The sequence below is a fragment of the Aquarana catesbeiana genome, linkage group LG06, assembly GCF_042186555.1.
Source record: "Aquarana catesbeiana isolate 2022-GZ linkage group LG06, ASM4218655v1, whole genome shotgun sequence".
Classification (NCBI taxonomy): domain Eukaryota; kingdom Metazoa; phylum Chordata; class Amphibia; order Anura; family Ranidae; genus Aquarana; species Aquarana catesbeiana.
Genome location: NC_133329.1, coordinates 341,711,819 through 341,733,634, shown reverse-complemented (window position 1 = coordinate 341,733,634; position 21,816 = coordinate 341,711,819). Strand labels below are relative to the sequence as shown.

Genomic DNA, 21,816 nt, shown 5'->3' with positions numbered 1-21,816 from the left:
CATCCCCGGAAAGATCCGACATGGATTCTATTTCCGAGTCCCTTAATTCTTCCGCTGGCAAATATTTATTTACAGTCCCCAACAGTGGCTTACCCGTCCCAGGCGTAGCTCCAGCTCAGGTAACCTCTGGGGTAGGCCTCAACCACGGCCGTGGGCAGCCTTCACATAGCCCACCTTCTTCTGAGTAGGTACTACAGGAACAGGCGTAGTGGACTCAGAAATCAAAGTAATGTCTCCTGATGAGACGGCAGCAGCAGTGTCTCTTTCTGAAACATTTTCAGTAGCAACAGGCAAAGTAGCGGCCCGTCGCTCTCTCTCTGCAGCGGTAGCAGCCTCCACTGTAGCGATACCTGTCACCCAATCCATCCGATAGGCACGGGGTGGCATAGTAGATGGCTCCACCACAAATAAGTACTCTCCACACTGCGGACATCGGCCGAATGGACGAAGATGCACGGCCAATCCTCCTCATCGATGGCAGGTCATGCCCAGTAGTTCAACATCTCCCGAGGTATACAGGACAAACCTCCCCTGTGGTTTCATTCGAACTCCAGTATCCGTGAGCAGAGTTCCAGATTGCACAGTATTCATCACGGTGCTTGCAGGGAACACTCACAACCGATTGCAACGCCGGAAAAGACATGGCCACACTCTGATCCTTCAGCACGATCACAAGGCTTCTCTTCTGGTGCCAAGCACACTACACGCGTCCCACGCGGTAGCAAGTAGGGTAACTCCTCCCACTTGTTCTTTCAGTCACGTAGCTCCTGGGCCTCTTCTGGCGCCCAGCGTCTACGCACTCAAAGATTTTTTTCTCAAAGTCCAGCTCTCTCTGTAAACTCCCGGTAAAACATTCCACTGGGTTGTAACAACTGTCGGTCAACAAATCCCGGACGACGCCCCCACATGTGGCACTAACTCACGGTGGAACTGCTGGTTTAAGCGGGTCTGTTACCTTCACCTTGCTTCCCTTGGTTTTACCGGCACCGGGTCTAGGGGTTCCATTGAGTTTACCTCTGGACGACACACGCACCAACACTGGAGTACGTTTTCAATGCTTTACTGAACAAACAAACTTTAGGAAGTAGCAGGAAAGAGGCGGAAAAGGAAACTTTCAGGAGAAACTCAAATATCTTCTTATAGAATCTAATAGTAACTAGAATAGTAATAGAATAGTAACTAATGTCCCGGTAGAATTTAGATAATTAGGTGGAATGCACTCCCCTCGTGGGACACACTCCTTGCTCGTCTGGATAGGCCTCTCTCACCGGTCTAGCAGCCAGTATGCAGCACGAATCAAAAGTCTCTGCCACAGACCTGTTTGGGGGGGTAAATCCGTACGATCCTCTGCCACAGGATGTATCAGATTTTCTCTGCAGTGAAAGTCAGTCACAGTGCTTGAACCTTTAAGCCGAACCGGCAACACTATGCTGTATGGTTACTTCTTTTGGATACGTACTTCGACCGAGTCACCAGGCCCCTCTATAGACCAGCACTCTGCGTGATCCCTCCAAGACGGGTCCTCCCCTGGGCTCTCCCCTGTCGTCCAGCTTCGTCACACAGGACCGACAGCTCAGGACCATTCCTCAGCCACGGTGGTAGGCCCCAGACAAGCCTCTGGGCCCACTCCTGCGCCGCAGCATGGTGGGCCTCCCGATCGGAGGACCACGAGGTAGCTCCTTAACGCATACCTGTCGGCCAGGAGGGCCAGCAGGTGGCTGTAAAAAAAACCCTAGAACATGACGTCTGTCCCATAAATACCCTCTTCCCAGAATGCAACTCGGAGGACCACCTCCACCGAGCTTGTCTCCGAGATAAAGGAGCATCTATACACTTCGACACGTTGCCTTTCCAACACCAACCAGTGGTAACAGTGACACCCACCGGTCAGCACAGAAGCACACACAACGTCAGCCAAGCTGGAACAGAGGCAAACTTTTAACCTTCCTATCACACAATTTACTAAATTTACCTAACCTGTGGTAGATTGTAAATCTACCAGCACTACATACAGGTTGCAGAATCCAGGCGTGTGCTATATACAGGTTGCAGAATCCAGGCATGTGCTATATACAGCTTGCAGAATCCAGGAATGGGCTATTTACAGGTTGTAGAATCCAGGCGTGTGCTATATATACAGGTTAGAGAATCCAGGCGAGTGCTATATACAGGTTGCAGAATCCAGGCGTGTGCTATATACAGGTTGCAGAATTCAGGCATGTGCTATATACAGGTTGCAGAATCCAGGCGTGTGCTATGTACAGGTTGCAGAATCCAGGCGTGTGCTATATGCAGGTTGCAGAATCCAGGCGTGTGCTATGTACAGGTTGCAGAATCCAGGCGTGTGCTATATGCAGGTTGCAGAATCCAGGCGTGTGCTATATGCAGGTTGCAGAATCCAGGTATGTGCTATATACAGCTTGCAGAATCCAGGAATGGGCTATTTACAGGTTGCAGAATCCAGGAATGGGCTATTTACAGGTTGCAGAATCCAGGAATGGGCTATTTACAGGTTGCAGAATCCAGGTGTGTGCTATATACAGGTTAGAGAATCCAGGCGAGTGCTATATACAGGTTGCAGAATCCATGCGTGTGCTATATACAGGTTAGGGAATCCAGGCGAGTGCTATATACAGGTTGCAGAATCCAGGCGTGTGCTATATACAGGTTGCAGAATTCAGGCGTGTGCTATATACAGGTTGCAGAATCCAGGCGTGTGCTATATACAGGTTAGGGAATCCAGGCGTGTGCTATATGAAGGTTGCAGAATCCAGGCGTGTGCTATATACAGGTTGCAGAATCTAGGCATGTGCTATATACAGGTTGCAGAATCCAGGCGTGTGCTATATACAGGTTGCAGAATCCAGGCATGTGCTATGTACAGGTTGCAGAATCCAGGCATGTGCTATATACAGGTTGGAGAATCCAGGCATGTGCTATATACATGTTGCAGAATACAGGCGTGTGCTATATACAGGTTGCAGAATCCAGGCGTGTGCTATATACAGGTTGCAGAATCCAGGCGTGTGCTATATACAGGTTTCTGAATCCAGGCGTGTGATATATACAGGTTGCAGAATCCAGGCGTGTGCTATATACAGGTTTCTGAATCCAGGCGTGTGCTATATACAGGTTGCAGAATCCAGGCATTTGCTGTGTGACCACCACCCACCTATAGTAGCTGAGCTGTGAGCTTACCTGATTCTATACCCAGGTATAGAATAGATGAGCTGGTCTGATAAAGGGGGGGGGCGTCTGCAGCCCAGGTGTGAACAGACATTGACCTGCACCCACATTTTGCGGCCATCAGATCCGTCCAGCAAGCAGCAGGTCACAGCAGCATCTTGCCATCTTCCCATCTACAGTTCAGCAAGCAATACGCCTTGTCAGCAGGTCAGTTCCAAAATCCGAATCAAATCATCCGAATCATGCCAATGATGTCATTGTCTGCTGTCCCCAGGGACAGATCCGATCCAGAGATGATGGATTGACCAGTGCTCCGTGAGATGTTCAAAACTTGGGATATTTTTTTATAATCTAACCCTGTGTCTTCTCCACAACTTTATCCCTATCTGGTGTTTTCCTTGGCCTTCATTGGCCTTCATGATGCTGTTTGTTCACTAAGGTTCTCTAACAAACCTCTTAGGGCTTCACAGAACAGCTGTATTTGTACTGAGATTAAATTACACACAAGTAGACTCTATTTATTTATTAGGTGACTTCTGGAAGCAATCGGTTCCACTCGATTTTAGTTAGGGGTATCAGAGTAAAGGGGGCTGAATACAAATGCATGTCACACTTTTCAGATAATTATTTGTAAAAAATTTGGAAAACCAGTTATCATTTTCCTTCCACTTCACAATTATGTGCTACTTTGTGTTGGTCTATCACATAAAATCTCAATAAAATACATTTACGTTATTTTGGTTGTAACATCACAAAATGTGGAAAATTTCAAGGGGTATGAATACTTTTTCAAGGCACTGTAGCATCTCAGGTAGATGTATCTATTGAATATAGTGCTTTATATCTATCTATTACAGCAAGTAATTAAGGCCTCCCTGTTGCCTGAAGTGCCACGTGCTTCTCTGTTACATACAGGGCCCCAAGACATTTTAATTCAGCCTTTCTCAACTTTTTCACCTTTTTCACCCCTTCCTGCCCAGGCAAATTTTCAGCTTCCAGTGCTGTCGCACTTTGAATGACAATTGTGCGGTCATGCAACACTGTACCCAAGCAAAATTTTTACCTTTTTTTTGGCAGATAGAGCTTTCTTTTGGTGGTATTTAATTTTAATCACCACAGGGTTTTTTATTTTTTGCTAAGCAAATGAAAGACCGAAAATTTTGAAAAAAAAGATTTTCCTTATTATTGTTATAAAATGTTGTAAATAAGTAAGTTTTCTCCTTCACTGATGAGGTGGCACTGAGATGAGGTGGCACTGATGAGGAGGCACTAATATGCAGCACTGATGGACATTGATGATCACTGATATGCAACGCTGATATGCAGCACTGATGGGCATTGATAGGCGCCACTGATGGGCACTGATAGGTGGCACTGATGGGCACCCTTTATGTGCACTGATAGGCGGCAATGATGGGCACTGATTGGTTGCACTGATGAGGAGGCACTGACAGGCATCACTGATGGGCACTGATTGGCATCACTGGTGGGCATCACTGATGGGCTCTGGTGGGCATCACTGATGATGCAGATCCCCCTCTCCCCCTGTCAGCATTAATAGAGGAATGCCGATAACTGGCACTTTCTAGTTACGTTGTGATCATCTGTGATTGGACACAGCTGATCACATGGTAAAGAGCCTACATCAGAGGCTCTTTACCATGATTGGAGATGTGATGTGTTGGTATATGGTAGGAACAATATGGGTTTGTGTATGGTATGAACAACTACATATTTATGGGTTGGGGAGCATGTAAATTCTAAATGACATTGTTATTGCTTATGTTAGCATTTGATGCTTATACAGTAATGTTGGGAAGTTATTCATAAACTGTGCTTCAGTTACCAAAGGACAGAATAAAGCCACAGTCAATTTAGAACCTGCTTTAAGAAAGTCTAAAAATCTACTTTCTATGCCTGTGTATCTGACCCAGACTATGAGGACACTCAGATTTATTGGCTTAGCAGAGACATCTAAATGTAGAATGTAGAAGTATTACAATGCATTCTACTTGTCTTTTTCCTATAATTTCTGGCAAATCATACAGAAAACTATTCAACACTTATTTATGTAAGAAGAATAGAAATTAAACTGTTTTAATTCCATATATTTATGACAAACGCTTGAAATAAAAGTGGCTGCCTAAAGCTATAGTTTAGAACTAGATCAATTCATATACAAATGCTTTTTGCACAATAGAATATCTGAAACACAGATGATAACTGACCACTGCGTCATATGTTAAATCAATCATTTTATTATCTCTGAGGACAAGGGGGAAGGCTGGGTGTATGTTATTTATCATCATGTCCTGGATTAGACAGTAAATATGTCTACCATTCAGCAGCACACTGGATATCTAAATGGAAAATCATTCAGCTGCATTTAGAAAGATAACGGGTATTATTTTATTATTATTTGCAGGTAATGCAAATTTCCCCAAAGAAAAATCCCTGGAAAACATGTGGATAGGGGTAATGAAAACTATGGAATCAAAACAGATTTTATAATGTTAGATCTTAGCTGCAGTCTAGGAGTTCAGTTGGATGACCTCTATCCATTCCCCTTTAACTGAACTGGGGGTCAGTGGGATGATCACTTGCTTTAGAAGGAGTTGTGGCATTGATATTCTTCTCCATGATTCCTGGCAGTCTGTGGCGTGGTGCTAACCGTGTTGTTCGGAGAGGATCATATCCCTATTCCAATGCTTTTTTCTGCAGAGCCAGTGGTTTGGAAGCTGTTTAAAACTGAAAGAAGCATAGGGGACTTGGAGGCATGCTATCATCACTCTTGCTGCCCAGCACCTTAGTTGCCTCTTGGGTAGCTATGTCAGTATCTCCTCATTCCTGAAGCTGGTGATCCCTAGGTAGGTGCCTAGGTTGCTTTGATGGTAATCCAGCTCTCGGTTCCAGGGATGGTTAGTGTAAGGATTTTACCATGTACTGTAGGTTGGGTAAATAGAGAGGATTAGTGTAAATATTACAAGAGAGGTAATGTTTAGACTAGGGTTGGGGTTGCAGGGTGGATTAGTTTGAGGGCAATCTTTCAGGTAGAGCACAGCTCCCTCTGTACAAAATAGTAACAATACCAATCCCTGATATTCAAATCTTAACCACCCAAATGCTTTTGGTCCTTTAATGTGATGACTAAAATCACAAAACACCATGCATTGTATAGTAATATATTTTGGCAATAGAGGATAATTAACTAGAGTCTATGGCATTGATGATATTATATGTACCTATGTAGCAAACTGGTTGCAGGAGCGTGTCCAGAGGGAAGTGATTAGTGTTATATTTTCTGAATGGTCTAGAGTTGTAAGTGGAGTACCCCAGGGCTCGGTCCTGGGGCCAATTCCATTTAACCTGTCCATAGACATAATAGAGTTTGTAAAAAAAATAGTGCAACCACAGTGTTTTCTGATAATACAAAGCTAAGCAAGGCAATCATTTCAACAGGATATAACAATTTTGCAAAAAGACCTAATTAAAACAGAGGGGTGGGTGGCTAAATAGCAGATTAGGATTAATATTGAAAATGTTAAGTAATGCAGTTGGGAGTTAAGAATATGCAAGAAATTTGCTTGCTATGGGGAGAACCTTTGGGGGAATCAAGGATGGAAAAAGATCTGGGGGTCCTAGTAGATCACAAGCTCGGCAATAGCATGCAATGTCAAGCTGCAGCAAGCAAGGTCAGCAGACTAATAGCATGCGTTAAAAAAAGGGGTATTTAACTATAACTAGATATAACTATAATTCTACCAAATTTACAAAACTCTGGTTAGGCCACATCTTGAGTATGTGGTCCAACTGTGGTGACCAATTTTCAGTAAGGAGGTACTTGGACTGGAGAAAATCCAGAGAAGGGCATCAAAACTAATATTGGGGCTGGAGGACCTAGCTATGAGGTAAAACTACAAAAGGTAAGGGTATTCTCTCTGGAGAAGAGATGCTTAAGAGGGGATATGATCACAATATACAAATCTTTGAAAGGTGACTCCAGCTTTGGGAAAAAAACTATTTAACTAAGGTCTCTAAAAAAATACAGGCAGCCACACAATGAAGTTGGATGAGAAGTGGTTCAATCTCAAACTGGGTAAGGGATTCTTTACTGTTAAAGCAGAAAGGATGTGATACTCCCTACAACAGTGTCAGCGGGGAGTGTGTTTCTTAGTGAACGCAATGTACAGGGATGTGAAAAATAGTAGTCTCTCTGACACACACACACACACACACACAGGTTGATCTGGATAGACAGGTGTCTTTATTTAACCTTACCAACTATGTAGCTGAAGCCAGGGCCGTCTTTAATATTGATTGGACCCTGGGCAAATGTTTTCTTGGGCCCCCCCCATACAGTTTTGCTTTCCACCTGCTCTGAGACATACAATAAATAGCAGCTAGACTTAAAATCAGATCAGGAAGCGATTGCGATTGGTTGCTAGAGGTTACAGTCTATCATTACCCTTGCTGACTGGTTACTAGAGGTTACATCACACATTACGGCTCACTGATTAGTTGCTAGATGTTACAGCACATGATTTCTGTTTGTTGATTGGTTGCTAGAGATTACTGTGCAGTAATACTTCTCACTGGTTGCTAGAGGTTACAGCACATCATCTCCTCACTGCAGGGGGCATGATATACATACGAATGCCACCATTATTTACATATCTATGCAGCCAGATGCAGCTATTTACATATGAATGCTGCTTCTATTTACATATGAATGCCAGTTATTTCCATATAAACACGGGATCTGCAGGTGAGTCATCTGTACACAACAATAGGGCAGAGCTGAGCAGCATTAGCACTTCACACTGAGATATCAGGACACAGCAAGGGACTAAAACTTCAAGGGACAAGGGAATTTAAACAGGGATAGTTGGCAAGTATGAGGCAGCTGCTTTGGGCCCCACAACAATGACAGGGCCCAGGGCAGCTGCCCCTTTTGCCCTGCCTTAAAGACGGCCCTGGCTGAAGCCCTTTATAGGCTCTAAGAAAGCTTATTTATACACTAGGGAAAAGATTGCTAACATCTTGTCCAGATGCATTTAGAACTGTTGAAATAAATAGCTGCTGTCTAGTGCATGATAGCCTTTTAAGAGCACATTTCTTCTCATAGGTTGGTACCTTGAAAGAAACTGTCAGGGCAGAAATATGGTAGCTGCTGTTTTTTACAACTTTTAAAGGCACAACCTCTAAGACTATCATTTCCATCCTTACTTCTATATCTTTAAGAGCCACTTGATACGCACATGCTTTTTCTTGGTCAGTGACAAATAAAGCTATTACCTTCAAAACCAAATTGGCAATAATGGCTCTCATATTCCTGCCTAGACCTGCTCCTTTTAGGCTGAATGTAACACTAAAGCCTCGTACACACGATCGGATTTTTGGCCAACAAAACCCTGGAATTTTGTCCGAAGGGCGTTGGCCCAAACTTGTCTTGCACACACACGGCCACACAATTGTTGGCCAACAATTACGAACGTAGTGACGTACTAGACGTACTACGTTATTTTTCAGCTCTTTAGGGCCACCCTTTGGGCTCCTTCTGCTAATTTCGTATTAATAGAAGTTTGGTGAGTGTTGATTCGCGCTTTTCAGTTCGCGCTTTTCAGTTCACATTTTTCAGTTCACACTTTTCAGTTCGCACTTTTTAGTTCGCGCTTTTCAGTTCATCAATCAATCATGTTGAGGAATCGAAGGAGATAACGTGTTATTTATTATTGGCCTTGGAGTTATTGCTTTGACATTATTTTTTTGGTTGAATAATGATTTGATTTGGTATATTTTCTATATATTTGGATGCATAGAATGCTCTTTTTGGTTAAGTTCTATTGGCAGATAGCATGTCTAATTTTATTTGTTTTCTTTTTTTAATTCACAATAAAAAATATTGTGTAGAATAAAGGGACACAAACATAGTTGTATCTTTGATTTTAAAAACTACGGGATAATGGTGTTGTGGTAACTTGCCCCCCCCCCCCCAAAAAAAAAACAAAATAATTTTATTCTTGATATCACTAGAAAAAAAAGCCTTTGAAAATTTGTTTGCAATAACCCCATCATTATCACCAGCAAAGCAGCTTCATTATTATCCCATTAAAGAAGAAGAGAATTGTGCGCTACATTTCAAGATTTAATAATTTAGCACATCACGAATGTTAATTCTCCATTACGAATGCTAGTTTACAAGACCAACCGCTTCTGGCTCATCCTTGCTTCAGAGCATGTGTGTTTGTACTTTGGACTTTTGTCCAACAGTCTTGTGTACACACGATCGGAAAATTCGACAACAGACATTTGTTCGCGGAAAATTTGAAAACCTGCTAGCCAACATTTGTTGTCGGAAAGTTCGACAACAATTGTCCGATGGAGCGTACACACGGACAGATTTACCGACAACAGCCTGTCATCGAACATTTCCCATCGGAAAGTCTGATTGTGTGTACGGGGCTTAAGACATCATCACACATTAAATGAATAGCTTTCGTTCTCTGATTTTTATGTCACAATCCTTCCATTCTAGACTCAAATTTATTGTTACTGTAGTATACAAATTCTATTAGGAAGACTAAAATAGACTGTTATGGGGTTTTTTTTTCCCCCCACAAAAGATGGATTTCAGCAGTGCAGTTCTTATTAAGAACAGAGCAGCCTGTGTGGATAGATTTACAATGAGTGTAAATAAATGAATGCAAGCTGGTTAAAACAAACCACGTGTTGTAAGTCTGTCTGCATTTATGAGACCAGCCATACGGCTTATTATCTGCTTGTAAAAATGTATTTCTGCTAAATATATCTTCTCTGCTTGCAAAGAAATGCTATCCAATAGGGCTCAGCTTGATTTACTAGTTATAAAAAAACATGCTCATGGAAGCAGACAAAAGCAGCCTTTTACAATGTTATCATCAGAGAGCATTCAGCATCTAAATTAGTTTAGTTGGCTTCGTCATATATGTGTTTGCAGGTCTTTGCCTTTGCTGCTTGCTGATGAATGCTTAGTTGCAGCCTAAAGTTGTAGAATAAATGATGGCGAGACCAACACTAAGTAGAAGTCAGGCCAGTATTGGTATATTGGCATTTCTTGCATAGCCCATATAGCGTCTGTGTCTAAGAGCTGCACTGAGCTTCAATAGGCTTCTTCAAGTGAACCTGTACTCAGATCAAAAGGATCAAGCTTATCCTATTAGAGGATAATGAGAGCTTACCAAGAGTATTTACTTTTCCCATCTATTGCCTGGAAACAGGTAGGAGTGAATTTGGCAGAACTGTGGACTGATTTTGGACTGATTTTGGCAGAACTGAATTATTTGTTTAGGTGAAATTTACTTTAAAAATCTACTTTATTTTGTGTATGGTGCTCATACCCCTGGCCATAGATGTCCCTATTTCAGATATTATATATAATTCTTCCTACACTCTGTATAAGTTAGCTCCAGTTCCTGTTCCAGTTTTGCTTGTGCACACTTCACTCACTGTATACTATATGTAGGTGCTTTTACATACAGGTTATACAGCGCTGATAGCCACTGCATCTATTAATGAAGGAAAAAGTTTGTTTTGGACCAGCTTGGTCCAAACAAATAATTGAAGTCATAGTAAATCTGGCAGGGCTGCTAATAAAGGGGTAACGCCGATCCTCCTGTAGGGGGCCTAGGCCAGCAGAGGGAATCAGATATGTGCAGGACAGGGAGGGTGATCGGTACAGCAGGGGGGCAATTACAGGAACCGATCCTCTGTGTGTCTGTCCCTGCAGTAGCCGAAAGCTGGCAGGAGGGAAAAGAAGAGAAGCTAGTTTTCAGCTGCTGCAGGGAGAGACACACAGGGGATTGATTCCTGTAATTGCTACAGAGCGGGGTATATAACAGGTTTTTGTTTCTTAGTGAAATAAGATTAGCCAGGTGAAAAGGAGCTCCACCTGGCCTCTTTATGAGCTTAAAGCGGAACTAAACCCTTGATTTAACAGTTTAAAAAAACAGTTACAATCCCAGAATCCCGGGAATGCAAGGCAGGGAAAGCTCAATAGTGACCCCTGCCTATGGGACTAGGGAACGACACGAAGAGGCAGTTAAATGTCAGAATTAATGTTATTGGTTACTTAGTCTTTTTTCAAAAAGAAGTAAGAAAAAATTATATCAGAATATCGGCAGCATTTGAAAAGGAAGCATCCCCCCCCCCCCCTTTTTGTCGCGGTCCTTTTCTTATGTGGTCTTGTGCCTTCTGCTGTAAGGGGATAGTTGTATTATTAGTAAATTCTAGTTCAAGCTTTAATGGCTGAACTATTGATATGTACAGTAGTTTTAAAATGGTTGGTGTGGTTATAGTATTTGCAATGTGGTCATAAGTAAATTGAATTGTTATTATTGGTAAAATGTATTTTATTCATACCAATAATAAAGGGCTGCGTCCATTCGCAATAAATGTTTAAGACCCCTTTCACACTGGGGCGGTTTGCAGGCGATATTGCGCTAAAAAAAGCGCCTGCAAACCGACCCGAAACAGCCGCTGCTGTGTCTCCAGTGTGAAAGCCTGGGGGCTTTCACACTGGAGCGTTGCGCTAGCAGGACAGGAAAAAAAGTCCTGCTAGCAGCATCTTCGGAGCAGTGAAGGAGTGGTGTATACACCGCTCCTGCCCATTGAAATCAATGGGGCAGCGCGGCAATACTGCCGGCAAAGCGCCTCTGCAGAGGTGCTTTGCGGTGGTTTTTAACCCTTTCTCGGCCACTAGCGGGGGGTAAAACCGCCCTGCTAGCGGCCGAATACCGCCGCTAAAACGACGGTAAAGCGCCACTAATAATAACGGTGCTTTACCGCCTATGCACCTCCCGCCCCAGTGTGAAAGGGGCCTTATTGTCTTATCACAATAAATGTTTGATTGTCTTATTTATTAGATAAAAAACATTTTGTGTTCGGTCTCTGGTCCCATGCAAACAGTCACATTTGCTTGTGTTCTCAACCAAACTGTCAAACCATGAAATGGCTGATGTTATACCTGATCACATATGCAGCACCATGGCAGTTGCAGATCAAACAGAGGCTAAGATGGTAGCTTCCTTGCCTGAAAAGGATAGGAGGGCTTAGTCCTGCTTTAATGTTTTACACTGAAGTCTGTGCAGATATTTTTTTAAAAAGTATGTGGCATTTTATTGGTATGAGCTTAACCAATGGTAATGGGAGACTGTTGAAACCGTTGAAAGTTTTTTCCATACTGCTGCACGCTTTTTTTCCTTACGATTAAAGTGGAGTTCCACCCACTTTTACAACTCTTCAGCATCCCTCACTAACCTGTGCATTGTAAACAAATTGGATATTTTTTTATGTTTTTTCTCAGCACCTACTGTATATCTGCTGTATTCATTTTTCACTTCCTCCTCCCTGGCCGTGGCCCATCGCATCATTTCCTGTTTGCAATGCCTTCTGGGAAGGGGCGGCAACTTCCTCTGAAACTGCCGTTGCAATGGAAACCTGACCTGAAACCTATTACACTGCTTGTGCTGCACTGGAGCATGTGCGAGATCTGCAAGGATGAGATCCAGGAAGAAATACAGTCTGGCTTCAGATGCCCAGACTTAAGATGGCCACGGCCTGCTGTAAGTTTATAAACTAACAAACTACTGCTATAAACTAACAAAACAGACCTTAGTTTACAGACTAACTTTACTAGAATACATTAAGCTTGTGTATTATAGGGGTATTTTTATTTAAAAAGTATAATTTCGTCCGGAACACCACTTTAAGTTTTGGATACATTTTAAATAAGTGAAAGTTGCCACTTCTCAACAAGGTCCAAGTTTTCCTTCCTAGGCTGGGTTCTCTCAGGTTCCAGAACAAAACAACATCATCACAGTGGGGGTTATTAGGAGACTGCCAATCTCGTTATATTAACCCCTCTTTGAAAATAGGGATAACAAAACTGGGAAGTAGAAGGGGGAATGGGAAAAAATAGTTTTAGCTTGGAATTGGGGTTTAAAATTCCAGTTTGGGGCAGGTGTTCTGATAACTACAATATAGGGATTTTGTCATGCCTTATCTTTCACATGTTTTAAGTGCTGTGAACAAAAAAAAAACGTTTAATAGCCCCAGTGAGTCAAGAATGTGTACTGTCACTAATTCCATCACCTTACTGAGTGCATTCCTTGGGATCTGGGACCATTTACCTAGTTCAGGACTTTCATCCTCATCCTGGCATCATTACCATCAGCTACCAGTCTTCAACAAAAATGCACTCAGTAAGGTCTAAAAAGACAGAACTTCCATCCTGCATACTTGATCCATATAAGCGACTTTCTACACAGTAAATCCTGGATCAGGATGATAGTCAAGGTGTCTATAAAATTACAAAGAAATTAGCAATGGTGGCATATTTGCTAAAACCTGTTCTGATTTTCCAAGTGTCACTATTGGATTTTTTATGCCCTCTACCAGCACTACCAGGTTGCCATTTTTATGACAACCTTGGATAGGAGGAACATATCAGTAAGTGACATCTCTACAAAGACATTTTCTGACAAAAACCCAACTGCAGAGGGAAAGGATATGATTGTCCAAACTACTAGCATAAGGTGGTCTGCAGTGAAAGGGAAGGGTTTATTTTTTGCTTTGGCCAACTTTCATGAGCCACCACTCTCCTACCCTAGTCTGCAGTTAGTCTTAGTACCATGCTAAGAAGATTAAAAGTCAAATCCACATAAGACATTGCCAAACTTGTAAAGGAGAGGCTGCAAGAGACAGCATGGGGAAGACTGTCACCCTAACCTGCTAGCATTTTGGGTTTAGGTGTGTGGACCCAGACAAGGCAAACTCTAAGTATGCAATACACTATTCTACCAAACAGAAATGCACAAACCACAGGGGCAGCGACCATAAGGCCCAGGGTGGATTGCACAAGCAGGCATGGTAACCATCTGAAACCATTAATTATACAGGGAAATCTGTTACTAACAGCCAACGACAAGAAATTTGGGTGGCTTTGTGCCTCCCCTGGCAGCCCTGCCACCCTAGTCCAATCATCATTATGTTGACTATGCAGAAATCCCGTGAGTTTGAAAAGTACGTTTTCATTTCTCTAAAATTTTACCAAGAATAGTGAGATTTCTGAAAAACTTCACAATTTTGGCAAATACATTGGAGTCAATGGGAATGGTGAAAATATGGTCACTTCTGGTGGTTTTTAGGGGTGCAATGAGCTTATAATGACTCATGAGGGTTACTGAGGTTTCTAATAACTATCCTGTGCCTGTTTTTGTGCCAAAACAACCCTACATAATGCTTTGCTTTTACAGTGAAAAGGTGCAATAAAGAACTTAAACTGTTAAAAAAAAAACACACACACACACAAAAGGAAAAACATAGCACACTAAATGAAATGAACTAAGCAACCTTAATGTGCCCTCTTGTGTCCTTTAGTCTGGCAGGCAGTATAGTTATAGAGTGCTTTATTAGCAAATTTAGGTATACATAAAACAATCGACTTCTGTCAAAAAGTCAATGCTGGAAAACTTATGTTGTTCAGCAACTACAGCCCCTGATTAGTGTAAGTGACAGCGGCGTGTTCCACTGTCAGAACACAATGTCTTGGGGGGGAGTAATAATTCCTCCATCCACCTTGTTTGTGTAGATGGAGGAATCAGTTTTTTTCTTTGTTTAGCACACAGGCTGAATGAAACATACAGTAATGCCGCGTACACACGGTCGGACTTTTCGTCTACAAAAGTCCGACAGCCTGTCCGACAGACTTCCGGCGGACTTTCAGCGGACTTGCAGCAGACTTTCTAACGAACGGACTTGCCTACACACGACCACACAAAAGTCAGACGGATTCGTACGTGATGACGTACACCGGACTAAAATAAGGAAGTTCATAGCCGGTAGCCAATAGCTGCCCTAGCATGGGTTTTTGTCCGTCGGACTAGCATACAGACGAGCGGACTTCGGGGTCCGTCGTACTTACGACGTAAAGATTTGAAGCATGCTTCAAATCTAAAGTCCGTCGGATTTTAGGCTAAAAAAGTCCGTTGAAAGTCCGGAGAAGCCCACACACGATCGGATTACCAGCCAGCTTTAGTCCGTCAGCGTCCGTTGGACTTTTGTAGACGAAAAGTCCGACCGTGTGTACGCGGCATAACTGTCTATGGCCAGCTTGAAACATACAGACATAGGTGACTGATTCGGGCTAACCTCCCCACCCTCCAAGCTCTGTCCATAAGGGGCTGCATGGAGATTTCTTTAGAGAGAGAGCCTGAAAGCGATGTTTTGTCTGCTTGTCTGCTTTAGAAAACCCTAATATTTTAACTCAAATATTATGGATGCACTCTGTATTGAATATTTATTGTAACATAATATATACTGTATATACAGTATACTGTTTATGGGGTCAGAGAGTGTCAGCAGATCTACTGATGATGGGGGGAAAAGCCTGTGTAAACATTAAACATATAAACTTAAATTAAAATGTAATCCATAGCTACTGAAATTTTCCTTTAAAAGAAAGGTCCTATCTAATTTTCACCACTGTTAATTGGATGCTGTTGTTGTATTTTTGCCATGTTATAAAAGGACAGAGAGGCTTCTATTGTAAGCAGAGCAGAGTGATAAATGTGTCTCAGTGGGAGGGTAGACTGTATACACACAAAGCATCAACATGATTTAGGTATCACTGGCTCAGCTCATGAGAAGAGACTGAAAGTCTTGCAGACCGTAAGCCACCTGTTAGCAGCATCGCGCCATCTATGAGAACATCGTTTTGCAGATTTGAAAATATATTTTGAAATTATGTGCTTTGCACCCGACACACAGGATTGGACCATGTTTTAGAGTTTAGGCATAAATTTCAGGTGAGGCTTATTCATTCCTATATTACTGATCCATGTTATGGTGGCACATACTCAGCTACTTTACCAGCTCTTTAGTAAGAGTTTGATGAAAGGAAACCATCTTAATTAGGCAATTTCATGATATGAGTGTTGTGACCCACATCGATGATCAGCAACTTCTGATTTGAAAATCTGCCTTCTATGAATTTTTTTCACTTTGCAAGTCACTTTTACTTTTTTGCTTGTTTCATTTCATTTGTTAAAATGATATCACTATGTACAAAATAATTATTTAAAACAAGACCTTTACACCTGGCGGTCTAAACTTGCAAATAATGCTATTTTATCATTTTTTAGTTGTTACTATTGCACAATTTTATTGTTTTTCTGACAATGTGTTTAATACCCTTTTCACACTGAGAACATATAGTAATACAAATGCTTTAAATTGGAAAAAAAATATTTTTTTTTTCATATTTAGCACTTCAAGAGCTGATTTTCTGGGAGCTGTCCAGTGCTGAAACTGTAATTCCAGAAAAGATGCATTTAAAAGGTTTCCCTACCCATTCCCAGGCACCGACATTGTCTTCTGGCTTTGCTGTCTTTTTTTTTTTGTGTGTCATTTCAACTGCTTTCCTTGGGTCAATAATGAAATATCAGATGATACAAAATCCAAATTCGTTTTACTGGGCAGATAATTGCAATCCACATGGCATTGTATGAACTAATAAAGTTGACTATAAATTTTGGAACTAGGTAATGAGGGGTCAGTAATAGGTACCACATCCCATTAAGTGAATAAAGTCAATTGAGAGGAAGCAAGCGGGACTTTTAAAAGGTACCAAAGTAATATAAAAAAAAACAGATTTTTAAAAAAAGATACATTTTTATTAAACTAAGTTTTTTTAAATGACAATAAATTTTCAAAAAATCCCATATCAATTCAAGTATCATGCACAATCACTTCTTACTCTACATGTTTCAATGAATCATGTAGAGTAAGAAGTGATTGTGCATGATACTTGAATTGATATGCGATTGTTTTGAACATTTATTGTCATTTTAAAGAAACTTTATTTAATAAAAATTTTTCTTTTTTAAAAATCTATTTGTATATTACTTTAGTACCTTTAAAAAAACAGCTTGCTTCCTCTCAATTGACTTAATAAAGTTGACTATTGGACCCATATTAGTTAATTTAGTGACTGCTGGTCATCAAGGTGATCTGGCTTTTATTTAATTGCAGGCGGCACAGTGGATCAAGGGTTGGAATTCCCCACCCCATGATGTAATGGCCCTAGCAAGGAAGTACATATTAAGAGTTTCCCATAACCTCTTCTGCTCCTTTTAAACTAAAGTAAAATCCTCTTTGGATACTGTGCATATTTCTGACCAGAGGGGCTGGCAGCCTACTCCTAACTGGATGCTCAGTGAAGTATGAAGGATTCCCTTATTGGTTGTAGAACCTTTGCTGACCATGTATTGGTTTGATTGACTGGGAATCCTGTTTTAGGAGAACAGTACCACATATTACTACCTGTTAAGTACATGTGCTATTAGATTGTGAGTTGACAGGTAGTAATATGTGGCAGGAAGTATAAGGAAGTCTACATAGGAGGGACACAGGAAGCCGGACAGAGGCTATAACCCTCCTCTCTTTTATCAAATTATGCATGCATGACTTTCTACCTTTTCCTATTTTATTTTTTATACTTTTTTTTTCTTGTAGAATGACTATACTTGTTTTTTTAACCTAATCACACCCGTGCCCAACGCACTTGCCTTGCAACACAACACATGTATAGAAAATACATACTTTGGGTGGCAGAATGCCCCCAAAAATGTATCTGCAGCATTTCCAGAAGGGGCTGAAGGGTAGGCTGAATCCACCAGCTGCAAAGACAGGAGCTATAAAGCCAGAGATTCTGCCAAGGGGGCATTGTGTTTGCAGGGAATGGGGGTGGCTGGGGGTGTACTTATGGTCTAGCAGCTCAGGCGGAGAAACTTGCCTGCTGAATGTTACAGCTAGAGATGGCAAGTTTGGGTTGGCAGAATCAAAAAAAGGTTGTAGCCTACACTTGTCCCTACTCTGTGTGGCACAGTGCTGACCCTCATTTCCACTGGAAGGTAAATACCATTTGGTGAACCTCTGACATCCTTTGAAAAACTTTCATCTCAATAAAGGGGATAACAATGCCCTGCACCCCCAGAGAGCTCTGCCTTCCAGTGGAATAGATATGCTTGTTGTGCCTCTCCCTCAATTTCCTCCTCAGCTATATCTTGCATCCAAGTACGTCAAAGACCTCACCATCTCTCCCCCTCCCCCCTTTAGTGATAAGCTGAACTGCCCTGGGTTCAGTTGAAGTGGCGTTCGGAAACTTCAAAGAAGTTTGGATACCAAACCTGAATATAAGCTGAATCTGTCACATTAAAATGCCCATTTTATGGGCTAAAATGCAGGGGGGTGTAAAAAAAAGCATGGGGGTGGGCACTGCCCTGGGAAACATGTACATGCAAAAAAATATTTTAAAACAATCCATTCAGCCAAGAGCAGCGATTTCTTTTTAAATGCCTAAGGTGAAACATTAAAATGTCCAATTCCTTTAAATACCATGCCTGGGGTGTCCTAACCCTGACTGTGAAGAGGTGTCTCCCTCTGATGTACAGAAAGTGCTGCAATAGCACTGACATTTATTTACAAAGGAAAAACATTTTAAAATTCCCAGCAAATTATGTGTCATTAAAAAACAGCACAGGCCCCACCAATGGTCTGCTATGTATTTTGGGGGACATTTGATGAACCAAAAATAAAATAAGTGTCTGCAATGACGGCCTTTTGTTCCTCGAGTGGGTTTTGCAGTCCTAAAAAAAAGTCTATGGAAATACAAAACCCACAGACCTAAGTCAAATGCAGACTGAAGGAGGTCAACTACAAGTCAAATGCACCTGTCAATGGATTTTGAATGATCTCATAAGCGTCTCAAGCTGATGTGAAACTGGTGCCATTTTAAATACCAGTGGCATCACCATTAAATGTTCATAATGCTTTGTTTGTTATTTTTATTTTCAAAAGAAAAACAAGTTATCTTCTGTAAAATTGGGGCTCATGTATGAATGTTATTTCTTGATATGTGTCCAAATGTAAGGATTACATTTTTTTCCCAAATTATACTTTTATAAAAAAAAAGGAGACACAAAACTGTACATAGACTTTTACGTTATATATTTATTATTGAATGTCACGTTTTGCTAGGAGATAATTTTATGAACAATTTTATTGAAGTTCTCTAGCCTTTCTTAGTTTGCAGGATGAGCCAGGAAAGGCAGGCTAGCTTGTCATAAAAACAAAAACACCAAGAAAAGCATCTTCTTATACAATTTCTATGTTGTGTCATTACAGGTGTCTTATTAAGGATTTTGAGAAGAGGCCATCCGTCATCCATCTACTGGAGCATCCATTCATCAGACAGGCACACGGCAAAGACATGGCCTTACAGAAACAGCTGGCTAAACTCATTGCTACCCAACAGCAGTCTGGTTCCATAGCAAAAACCAGGTATGCCGGCTTCAAAATAAGAGCTTAGCTTTTCTGTATTTATCTGAAATACTCCAGTATATACACAGTGTGTATATGTATGTATGCACGTAAATATAAATATGTATATTTACATGTTGTTATTATAATTATTATTTTAATTTTTATTATACAGGATTTATATAGAGCCAACAGTTTACGCAGTGCTTTACAACTTGATGGTAGACAGTACAAATACAGTATACTTTATTACAGTAGTAATAAGAGAGTCTTGCTTGTTAGAGCTTACAAGCTAAGATGGAGGGTCAAGAGATACAAGAGGTAATAACAGTGGGAGATGTGCTGACAGAGAAAATAAAAGTACAGGTAATAGGTAAGGGCCAAATGATTTTTCAGGGATCATCTGAAAGTCGACAAAGTAGGAGATAGCTGGACAGATTGGGGTAGAACGTTCCAGAGGATGGTAGAGGCTCAGGAGAAGTCCTGGAGGTGAGCATGGGATGAGGTGACAAGGGAGCTAGAGAGCAGGAGGTCTTGGGAGGAACGAAGAGAATGATTTGATTGGTATTTTGAGACTACGTTAGTGATGTAGCTGGGGGCCAAGTTGTGCATGCCTTTGTAAGTTATTACTAGCATCTTAAATTTAATTAGTCGGGTGAGTGGCAGCCAATCGAGGGATTGGCAGAGTGGGGTAGCAGATGTCGATTTAGTAAGGTGGATGAGCCTGGCAGCAGGATTCATAATGGAGTGAAGGGGGGATAGCCTATTTAAAAGGTAAGCCAAGGAGGAGGGAGTTGCAGTAGTTGAGGCAAGAGATGACCAGGGAGTGGATTAGAAGCTTTGTGGTGTCATTGGTTAGGAAGGGGCATATCTTGGAGATGTTGAGGTTGAGACAGCAAGCTTTGGAGAGCGATTGGATGTGGGGCTGAAAGGAAAATTCAGAGTCCAGGATTACACCTAGGACCTTGGCGTGGGCGGACATGTTGATGGTTGAGCCGTTAATTTTGAAAAATCAGGGGAAGAGGCACTGTTAGTAAGATGGTGATGCGTGAGGAGACTGATGGAGTGAGCTGGGGGGTAGAGAGATAGATTTGGGTGTCATCAGTGTAGAAATGGTATTATAAGCCATAAGAGGCAATCAACTGACCCAGGGAGGAGGTGTAGATTGAGAAAAGGAGAGGTCCAAAAACAGAACCTTGGGAGACCCCGACGGAGAAAGGAAAAGGAGAGGAGGAAGTAGAGTTGTAAGTGACACTGAAGGTATGGTGGGATAGGTAGGATGAGAACCAGCGAAGAGTACAGTCACAGAGGAGGAGGGGGTGGTCCACTGTGTCAAAGGCAGCAGAGAGGCCCAAGAGGAGTAGTATAGAATAGTGTCTGTTGATTTTATGTACATGTACTGTATATACTGTATTTTTGTATTTAATTAAAGCTGACTACAAACTAATGTAAAAAAAGGTTAGACAGAGTGATAAAGATTGCTACAGATGAAAAAAAAAAAAGTACTGCAGAATCATAAGACATAAGTTAACAGGTATGTAGGCTGGTCCCAAACTACCCCACATGGTTAAACTCATGGCTGGGATCTCATCATTAAAAACAGGGCTATTCTCTCTACCCTGTAACCACAAAAGCCCTTGTAGACCTGCCTGTCTGTCATACATGTGCATGGAGATGGTTTAAGACCTTTACACTCCATCCCCTGATCCAGTTCTCTAAAAACTTCCAAACGTCTGGAGCACACTTCACGCATGGTGGGCTCATGTTTTTTTGCAAGTCGTATGTGTACATGTGTACACTCCCACCTGGTTGCTTTTACAGTTTAAGGTGGGGGGTGGCGGCATAAAAATGCTGCTTAACAGCCTGTTTTTACTACCCCTTAACCACAATTATAATCAAGCCCTTGGTCCACAATGAGTTCCTGCCAGCCTAAGAAGTGACACAGCACCGTCTTCAGGTCAGCGAATAAACTGCAGCAAAGCACCTGGGTACAAGTGTAATTCCATTAATGTTTTTCTTCTTTGGTTGTGGATATAGTAGGAGAGATTTAGAAGCGCTGTCTAATATTTATTGCTGCCGGGGCCTTTGTTTGGAAATACCACCCCCTCTATTGTCACTGAGACAGAAAGTGAAGGGAAAAGTAAACATATATAGTCACCTGGAAAAAAATAGAAAGGAAATCTCCCAAAAGGGGACCCCTGTTACAGTGGCAACTGTCAAAGATAGATTTCCACTCACATCCTGTTGTTTCTCCAGGACAGTTAATAAATAGAA

General features: G+C 41.7%; 1 protein-coding gene across 5 annotated transcripts in view; it reads left to right on the top strand.

Annotated features, from left to right (window-relative positions):
* MYO3B (myosin IIIB) overlaps window positions 1-21,816 on the top strand; it is a 635,651-nt gene that overhangs the window by 277,462 nt on the left and 336,373 nt on the right. For all 5 annotated transcript variants that reach the window (XM_073633937.1, XM_073633938.1, XM_073633935.1 and 2 more), the window contains exon 9: window positions 19,408-19,563. In XM_073633937.1, coding sequence (XP_073490038.1) covers window positions 19,408-19,563 — 156 coding nt within the window. The remainder of the gene's footprint in view (window positions 1-19,407; window positions 19,564-21,816) is intronic.